A 10,544-nucleotide genomic window follows, 5' to 3' on the forward strand; every position below is an offset into this window, starting at 1 on the left:
GATTCTTCGACGGCAGTCTCTTAGATTGGTGGGTTTGACGGCAGTCCCTTAGACAATGTTTACTTGTTCGACGGTGTGAGATTAGTGGGTTTGACGACAGTCTCTTAGATTTAGAGATGAGTTGCGTTGTTTCCCGTTTTTTGGTAGGGAGAGAGAGAAAACGTTGAACAAATTGTAAAACTCTTTTTGAATGTCGCGTGAAGAGGGAATTGGAAAATTTTGAGTTTTTGGTTTTTTTATTTCAAAATTTATTTAATGACACAAAGAATTTGTCGTTAATTAACGACACTTTAAATGTGTCAAGAAAAATTAAATTGTGACAATAGAATTGTGTCAAGAAATAGTGTGTCACTTCTATTTTCAGTGACACATTTTACTCCCACCCTACCCCTTTTTTATTTTTAACGATACAATGTTTTGATTTGTAGTGTCGTTAAAACCCAAATTTGTACTAGTGAGTAGTGAGAAACTCTCTCATGGTAATGTGCTTACGACGTATATGTCGTCTCTTACTGTTATAATAACGGTTCTAAACTTTTGCGATAGCTACAGTACTATCACAATGGATTAATATGGCTAGTATTCGTCTTTTCCATCTAGGAATCTCTTATAGCAAGCTTCGAAGCTAGGTTGCTTCTTCACTAGCAGTAGCTAGTGCTATCATCTCTAACCCCATTGTTGATTGGGCCAAGATTGTCTGTTTCTTGGATTTCCAAGCAACAGCTCCTCCTGCTATCTTAAAAATATAGCCACTTGTAGCCTTTGAGTCATTTGAGAGGGAGTTCCAATCAGCATCGTTGTAATCTTCAAGTACAGCAGGAAACTCTTTATAATGTAATCCTAGGTCTTGGGTTTTCTTAAGATATCTCATTACTCTCTCTATTTCCTTGTAGTGTTCTAGACTAGGTCTATTAGTAAACCTACATGGTAATCCTACAACGTAAGCTATGTCTGGTCTAGTGTAATCAGCAACATACCTCAAACTACCTATGATACTAGTGTACTCAGATTGGTTAACACTGTCACCAGTGTTTTTGAATAATTTAACACTAGAGTCATAAGGTGTACAAGATGGCTTACTTTCGAAGTAGTTGTACTTCTTTAGAATCTTTTCTATGTAATGAGATTGATCTAAGAAAATTCCATTTTCCAGTTCTGGTAATTTTGATATCTAAGATTACATCAACTTCTTCTAAGTATTTCAGGTTAAAGTTTGCACTCAACATAGATTTTACATCATTTATGACATGCAAGTTTGATCCAAAGATTAACATGTCATCTACGTATAAGCATATGATAATACATAACCTATCTTTAGTCTTATAGTAGATACATTTGTCACTCTCATTTACTTTAAATCCTTTTGACATGGTTAAGTTGTCAAACTTTTCGTGCCATTGCTTGGAAGCTTGTTTAAGACTGTAGAGAGATTTATCTAGTTTACAAGTTTTGGATTCTTGATCGTAAACTATGAAACCTACAAGTTGTTCCATATAAATTTTTTTTTCTAAATCACCATTTAGGAAGGCAATTTTGGCATCCATCTGATGGATTAAGAGATTGTTTAAGACAGCTATAGATATCAACACTCTAATTGAGGTAATTCTGGTGATCGAAAAAAAAGTACCGAAGAAATCTATGTTTTCTCTCTGCCTAAATCCTTTTGCTGCTAATCTAGCCTTATACTTATATACTGATCCATCAGGTTTGAGTTTCTTCCTTAAAACCCATTTGCAGCTTATTGCTTTGCAGGCAAAGGGTCAGTCAACTAGGTGTCAAGTTCTATTGGATACAAGAGAGTCCATTTCATCATTGATAGCTTTTTACCATAAATTGACATCTACAAAGGATAAGGGTTCTGTTAGATCTTTTGGGTCTTCAACATTATACATTTCGAAGTCTTCTCCAAAGTCTTTTATGGTTCTAGCTCTCTTGCTTCTTCTAGGTTCAGAATCTATTTTATTTTCTTGGGTTTGGATCCAAATTGAAGGTAGACTACATGAACTTTAGCCCCAACTAGTTTGACCATTTAAGCCCCCTCTATTTCTAGATTTAAAAGAAAATCTATCCTCGAAAAAATCTACGTCATTTGATTCTATGATTACTTTGTTTTCTAAGTCATAGAACCTATAGGTTTTACTGTTTTCAGCGTATCCTATGAAGACACATTTATAGGCTCTACTTGCTAGTTTCCTTCTTTTTGGATCAAGTATTCTAACATAGACTAGACAACCCCAAGTTAATAGAGCCTTTAAATTAGATTATTACATACGTTAATCCTTATTACATACGTTTATGTGAGGTTACATACGTTTATTACATAATAGAGGATTAACTTATCTTTGTAGTCAAAACTGTCATCTATAAAGATTATTACATACGTTTTACTGTTCCTAGTTAATGTGCCATCAAATTCACATAAGTCATAATGAATTAATTCTAAAGGCTCTATTACTCTAGTTACAGATTTATGTGAGGTTTTTGTTATCTTCTCGAAGATGTCTTCATACTCCCCCTAAGTTTAAGATGATCTCTTGATCATTACTTCTTCTTTAATATTACTCATCATTAGGTTCATCACAGATCAATACATTGAGACCATAGATAGTTAATCGTACTACCTTCTTCCGCTCACAACTACTGTAATGATAGTTTCGACTAGCAGCCCCAAATGCTTTATTCGTTCATTAGTCGTACCAGAACCCACAAGTTTCATAGTGTATAGATATAGATTTCATCAAGAATAATCTCAAAAAGACATTGATACAAGATTCCTAAAATAAAAGATCTTTTATCTTTTTGAAATTAAACAACTCATTAATAAAAGATAATCTCATAAAATTTTTTTGACAAAATCCCAACACAAAATGTTTGGTAAGTATTTACCAAACATGACATAAGATACATAACCTATACCATCCAAGTGTTATGTTTAGCTTTCTTAGTTTCCTCCTGTTTATTTGTGTTTGCCCAATACGGTGAAGGTGAATCAATGCTTTTTAGTCTACAAATTTTGTTACATTTTACAATAAATCATTAAATTTATTTTTAAATAATAAATTTTATTCAGAAGTGATTTTAAATTTAATATTAACAATTCTATAGGTTTGAATTTTCTTTTGGTTCATTTTTTAATGGCGAATTTTAGTATCTATATTTTTAATTAAGTCTTGCATCAACTTATACTTGTAAAACAAAAGTCTAAATTTGCATTATTTTTATAAATCAGAAAATTTATTACTTTAAAATTATTATAATTTAGGGGTTTTCCTTAAAATTAGAAAAAAAATTGACAAACTATTTACATTTCATAGAACAAAATCGTTAAAAAGACAAAAATTTATTACAGTTGATTTTTTATGAAGTATAGATATCTTATCAAATGTTCTATTTTTGAAAACTTCTCGTTAGAATCCATTTCGATGAAATTTCTCTTTGAACAACTAAATTAAAAATTTATCAAAATGATATCTTTACCTCTGGTTGAAAGTTATGTGAGAATATGTTCTTTTAACTTTAGCCAAAGATAGATTAGAATAATTTTTTGAAATAAAGCGAGAGAGAGAAAGGTGGATTAGCATAACCTTGACAAACAAAAAAGGAAAAGGTAAATATTAAAAGCATCCTTAAAACACTCTCAAACTTTCAATTATTAAAATAGTATCCTACACAGTATGATAATTGTATAAATTTGAAAATTAGTTACAAGTCTAAAAGTTTTGTTTACAGAAACTTTATAATTCATAAAAATAATCTAAAATTATATTAAAGACTTAAAATTAGGTTTATAAGAACGGATCTTTTAAAAAAATATAACAAAGTGACAAAATATTTACACTGTATAAAATAATTTTGAAAACGAAAAAAGTCCACGGTCCTACCATGGAAAATCCAAAAATGTGTTGTTAACCACAATCTAAACGATTTAATTTTTAAATTATATGTACACGATCGTTTAGATTTTGGTAACCAAATCTAAACAATTTATTTTTTAAATTCTCTGTACACGATCGTTTAATTTTGGTTACATGATCGTTAAATTTGGTTACGAGATCATTTATATTTGACCGCTTAGATTTTTTTTACACGATCGTTTAGATTGACTAAACGATTTTTTGTAAAATTCTTTTGGTACACGATCGTGTACAAAAAGTACCCAAATAAAAGTTTAAAAAAATAGATCCTTTATATTTGATACACGATCTTGAACAAAAAAAAATGAAAGATGATGGAACAGATGAAGACGGGAAGAAAGAAAAAAAAAAGAAAAAATACAATGAAACAGACGAATAGAGAAGAAACACGTAAGGACAAACCTGAAATATTTTTAAAAAATGACTAACTTACCTGAAATATTTTAAAAAAATGACTAACTTCATGAATTTTTGTTACACGACCCATAAATATTTTACCGATTTATAAAAATTTATGATAAAAGAAAAGAATACCAATTTACCACGGGTCAATTAATAATATTACTAAAACATATATATATATATATATATATATATATATATATATATATATATATATATGTATGTACATAAAATTAATAGATAAGTTAATCCTCTTAACTTTCAATAAATCTATCGGTATTAAAAATATAGTACGTTTAAGAATTCAATTTTATCCATTTTGTAAAATATTTAATTACTAGAACGACAATAATTTTATAAATGATGATTTTGTTTTTTTAAAAAAAAAAAAAATAAACGAGATAGGTAAACTAGGATATTATAGTTTTGTGACGTAGTGGGATAAGATATTTAATTTGACCCCGGCTATACTACGTGACGGACGGTTTCGACTACTATTATTATATTTATTACTTATTCATCGTATAAAAACGCACATGGATGCCTTGAAGAAACAAACCAAGGCAATGATGTTTATAATTAAATCCGAAATTTTTAATGGGTCTCACATCATATTTATATTTGTATTTGTAAACATAATGACAAGCTTTGAGTTTCTCAATGTGTTAACGTGTCATATTGTTTTTAAATTAAAAAGAAAATTTCTAATTTAATCCAACACTTCTATAATTTAGGTTTGATAATCCAGACTGTTTGGATCGTTGAATTTAAACCCTCCTAATTTTGGTATATTTGAAATTTCAGAAAGTGATTAAACAAAAAGAAAAAGAAAAAGAAAAAGAAAAGAAAAGCCCTTAATTTCTAAGCATTTTCACTGTTTTCGTCGTCATCTAAGGTATCATTCTTCTTAACGGAGAATTTCCATAGCAAATTACCAAAAAGCCTCTCAACATGCTCCAAATTATGCCCACGTGTCTCCGGAAATGTCACATAAAAGAACACCCAACCAACCATCGCAATGGCAGCATAGAGAAAAAACGCGCCGCCTATTGTAATCGCACGGTATAGGGATAAAAACGTCATTGACACAATTCCACTGGTCACGTTGTTCACCACCATCCCCATACTCATCCCTTGAGCTCGTAACTTTAACGGAAATAACTCCGAGCTCACGTAGCTCATTGGCCCAATCCCCATTGAGAAAAATGCCACATCCATTAACACCATCGAAACACACAACCCCACCAGCCACGTGCCTTCCTCCTTCGACCTCTCTATAATCGTCAACCCAACCCCTAATGTTATCAAAGATACGATCATTCCCCCGAGGCTCATCAAAATCAATGGCCGCCGTCCCACTCGATCGAACAGAATGGTCGCCACCAAGATAAACGCGGTTTTTACGACGCCGACGGCCACCGTAGCCAGGAGCTTCTGGTCAGATGACGAGATTCCTGCCTTCTCGAAGATTCTAGGGCTGTATAAAACGACGGCATTCGTGCCGGAGGCTTCCTGGAAGAAATGCACGCCGACGGCGGCTATCAAGATGTGGCGAACGGCCGGCGTTGGATGAAGGAACTCTTTCCACACGCCGCTGCCGTGGCTGATCTGTTTTGGGATTTCAACGACGTCGTCTTCGCAACTCGCTGGAATTCCGACAGAGGTTTTGATGTCGTCAAGGCGTTGAAGAGATTCTTCAATTGAATCTGAGGTTCTTATGAGGACTTGCTTGGCTTCGCCAAGACGGCCTTGCATTACAAGCCATCGTGGGGATTCCGGCATTACCAGAATCACAAGGGCGGCTAAGAACACCGATGGGACTAATCCGATTCCGAGCATAAATCTCCATCCTAATTGAATCGGAAGCTTGGAGAAAGCGTAATTCGAAATGTATCCGAGCAAGATACCAAAGTTAAGAAACACCTGTAACAAAATCCCCAAATTTTGGTTAAGTGCTGCCAAGAATTAATGAAATCCAGATCTAAGAAGAGGAGTATTCAGCCCTAATTTTGATTGAAAGGTAAATCGAACATCGGACCTCAGGAAAAGAGGAAAGACAGCCGCGAAAAGATGCCGGAGAAACCTCGGTGGTGTAAACAGAGGCAATCAACGAAGAGTATCCGATACCGATTCCGGCGACGAATCTTCCGGCCATTAGGAGGCCGTAGTTAGGGGCAAACCCCATGAGAATGGCTCCGACGAAAAAGAATCCGCCAGAGAGACCCATGGTGTAGCGGCGGCCGAACAAATCGGAGGTTCTTCCGGCGGCGGTGGCGCCAATAGTTGCGTAAAGACTGATGATTCCGACCAGGATTTCCACTTTCACATCAGAAATCTTGAAATCCTCTTGAATGTAGATTGCGGCACCACTCATTACACCTATATCTGTTTGAATACAAAAAGAAAAGTTCCAAAAATCATGGGAAAGAAGAACATAGATGAAGAACTGAAAGGAGGGTAAGTAAAATTTCTGACCATAACCGAGCAAGACGGAAGACATGGAAGCGATGGTTGCACATACAAAAGAAAATTTATTTGTTTTGTGCTTGTCGACCGATTCAATTAACGGAAAATTGATGCCGGAAGTTGCAGAAACGTCATCATTCTGGCCACCCATGTTTGGTTTGTCTGGATAAGGTTTGAACTTTGAAGATAGTTGAGAAATAGGCTACCGACACCGAGGATTGAGAAAGCTATAAAGTATTTTCATAATGTGCCTTGTGGTCAGTTGAGTTGAATTTAACAGCAATTGTTTCGTTGAATTACGAATATGCCATTAGTTTTATGGATAAAATATGGACTTTTTTGTGAGTGTCTTCTTGATCACTCAACCTACACTAAGATATGAATTCTAACCTTTTCATTCTGTCAGATTCGTTGAGTGAGTGACAGAATGATACGTAAACGATACTGATTCATCTAGATACGTTTGCTTTTTTATTTTTAACTTCAGATAAGCGGAGTACGCTATCTTCCTTCCTCCAGTCCATTCAAGATCAAAAGTCAAATAGGTTTATTTAAAATAAAACAAAAAGAAAACACATAAAAAAGAAGATCGAAAGAACCCAAAAATACGGTGATATTGTGTCTAAGGTTGTCAGCCTGTTTGTTGGACAAGAAGATAGAGGTCGGCGACCAGCCTGGTGGTCGGCGATTGAAAGATAACAAAAAGAGAAATTTTGGAGATGAAGTAGGTAAGGGGAAAACGTAATGGAAGCGAAATATAAAAAGAAATTGAAAGACCACGATTTTATTGGAAAACTGAAAATGACACATTTACTGAAAATGGAAAAGGAAAAGTGAAAGTCTTTATTGTTCTGTGAAAGGACACTTTTATTGAAAATGGATACGGGAAGAGCGAAAGTTTTTATGGTTTTTACTCTCTAGTTTTTACTTTTTGTTTATTTCCCTTTTATTTAAACTATATTAGCTAAGAAATTAGTATAAATTTAAGAGTAGGTTCAACTCAATTAACAAACAATGCTGAATATGTTAAATTTGTATAGTATTTTGTACTCATTATTGATGTTCATAAACTCTTTAATGGATTGTATTTAGCATGTCTATGTCAAATTTACACATATCTCTCAATACAACTATAGAAAGACGCGTTAACCCATAAAAGTTGACGTATAATATATCTATATTCGAGTTTGTGCTTCATACTATGTCATTGATACAACAAACATATATTTTATTGTTAAAATCACCATTGTTGTGATTTACCACCTGACGTATTCAAGTATTCATTTTAGTTGTAGCTTAAGGGATGGTCTATGTAGCCCTATTGCAAGTTCAATTAATAGTTATAATTTTCACGTAAATATAGGTGAAAAACTTGATTGTTGATCGCATGAGGGCTATTATGCATATGGTCATTCCTAGAGCAATAAATGGTAAAAGTGCAGTAGTGTGATCGAACATGATCAATAGGTTAGAAATTGATGGAAAAACGAGACATAAGCAATGGAAGTATGGATTGAAATTTACTCTATATACATCTAAACTAATTTAGAAGTTAACATGCTTAATAACTACTCTAATTACATTAATCAGGGTTAAGAGAAATGCTTACCTTCGTAGCTTTCCAATTCTTGAAATCTCCTCTCGATCACGAACCCAAGACCACCACTAGTGTTAACCCACTATTCTCCAGATTTAGAACCGGGTGGTTTTACTCGTTAAGTGAAGGAAAATGAGAAAGCTAAAAGATGGAAATACATTACAAGAAATCAAGGCTTTCATGATGCACAAAAAGACGTCAAAAGACACTTCGTCGGACAAACATATGAAATTGTTTTTTAATTTGATATTTTATGTAACGCCCCAAAAATTAAGATAATTCTGAAGTTAATTATCTTAATTTTGTTTAATTAGATTTAATTTATTAGACGTTATTTTGAATTCATTTAATAATAATTATTTGATTTATGTGGGAATTGAAATTAATTAAATATTTGTTGGATGAATATTTAATTAATTAGAGGTTTTGGCATGTGGTGCTTGTTGAGGTTTTGATTTAAATTATATGTTTGTGGAATTTTTTAGTGTTGTTGAAGTTGAATTAAAGTAAATAATTATGGATGTTATTTAATTAAATTGTAGAGTATAAGGTTTATTGGAGATTTGATAATTATATGTATATGTGAAAATATATATAATTATTATGTTAAAGAAAAAGATAATTATATTTGTAGGAATATAATTATTTAAGAAAAAGATAATATGTATTTGGAACAAAGATATTTATTAAGGGAGAAAAAGGAAAATAATTATATTTTCCCGAAATATAATTATTTGTAAAAGGATAATTATTTTGGAGAAAGATAAATAATAATTAATTATTGTAGATGATAATTAATTATTTTGGAGAAAGATAAATAATAATTAATTATTGTGGAAGATAATTAATTATTTTGAATAAAGATAAATAATAATTAATTATTGTGGAAGATAATTAATTATTGTGGAGAAAGATAAATAACAATTAATTATTGCGGAATATAATTAATTATTTTAGAAAAAGATAAATAATAATTAATTATTGTAAATGATAAATAATTATTTTGGAGAAAGATAAATATAGATTCTAGAGAGATGTTGTTATGATTAGGTAAATAAGGAAAGAGAAGAAAATTGATTTATTTAAAAGAAATTTGATAATTATATATTGAAATATAATTATTGGAAAAAAGGAATGTAACATCCCAAATTTAAAGAGTTTTAATTAATTAGGTTAAATTATTTAGGTGTTATATTAAGCATTGGAGCCAAAATTTAATGGTTGGGTTAATATAATTCATATTGAAATTTTATGAGTGATTTTATTGGAAAAAAATTTGATTAATAAAAAGAATTAAGGAATTAAGTTAAATTGAGATTTTGGAGGGAAAAATTGATTTTTGTGAAATTGGATTCAATTGAGTATATATATATGGATATATATATATTTAATTAATAATTAGGATTCTTGTGGAATACAATATTAATTATTTGGTTTTGTGTAAATAATTAATATGGAAAAGTAAAGTTAATTATATGATGGAATATAATTATATTTATTTGGAAAGAAGATAATCCATGAAGAGGGAGATGATTAATTTGATTGGATGAGAAAAGATATGTTTATTTAAAAGGGAGAATAATGGTTTAAATAAATATATATGTTTATTGTAGATTTTGGTGAGAGAATAATAATAATAATAATAATAATAATAATAAAGAACTATTATTATTATTATATTATTAATTGATATAAATGTCTACAATTTTGTACATTTAAAGAATTTATTTAGGAAAGATAATGGGAATAAAGATATATGTATATTTTGGTAATATATATATACATATATCCTAAAAGGAAAAGGAAATAATAATAATAAATTAGAAAGAAAAGAAAAAAGAAAAAGGTTATTTATCTCCTTCACTGTCGCCGCCTCACCAGTTTTAGTTGTGATTGGTCTCTTTGGAAAGCTTAAAGATTTAAAATGATGAATTTTCGCATCAAGGATAAGAGAATTTTTCAACCTCCATTTGAGTAACCTGGTAAGCTAAGATAATTAAATTAATAATTTATTAATTTAATTTTGGACATTTTTGGGTTTCTTTAAAGGTTCAATTGACTAATTCTTGATGAATTAATCTTCAATTTTTTCCAATCAAGGTTGAATTGGTTTCAACCCATTTTCTTTTAGAAACTTAAATAATTTGGGAGAATTTTTGGATGAC

The 10,544-nt window shown here is 31.2% G+C and overlaps 2 protein-coding genes across 2 annotated transcripts; both read right to left on the minus strand.

The window, feature by feature from the left end:
* Positions 1–625: 625 nt before the first annotated feature.
* LOC127149755 (secreted RxLR effector protein 161-like) lies at positions 626–2,716 on the minus strand. The gene is made up of 2 exons (XM_051085627.1): positions 2,622–2,716; positions 626–1,019 (listed from the first exon to the last, which is right to left on the minus strand). Exons 1-2 carry the CDS (start codon positions 2,714–2,716, stop codon positions 626–628), a joined length of 489 nt encoding a protein of 162 aa, XP_050941584.1.
* A 2,361-nt stretch (positions 2,717–5,077) lies between these two features.
* Positions 5,078–7,056, minus strand: LOC103493392 (polyol transporter 5-like). The gene is made up of 3 exons (XM_008454111.3): positions 6,792–7,056; positions 6,355–6,701; positions 5,078–6,239 (listed from the first exon to the last, which is right to left on the minus strand). Exons 1-3 carry the CDS (start codon positions 6,931–6,933, stop codon positions 5,178–5,180), a joined length of 1,551 nt encoding a protein of 516 aa, XP_008452333.1. The 5' UTR covers positions 6,934–7,056; the 3' UTR covers positions 5,078–5,177.
* Between the last annotated feature and the right edge of the window lie 3,488 nt (positions 7,057–10,544).

The sequence above is a fragment of the Cucumis melo genome, chromosome 6 (assembly GCF_025177605.1).
Source record: "Cucumis melo cultivar AY chromosome 6, USDA_Cmelo_AY_1.0, whole genome shotgun sequence".
Classification (NCBI taxonomy): domain Eukaryota; kingdom Viridiplantae; phylum Streptophyta; class Magnoliopsida; order Cucurbitales; family Cucurbitaceae; genus Cucumis; species Cucumis melo.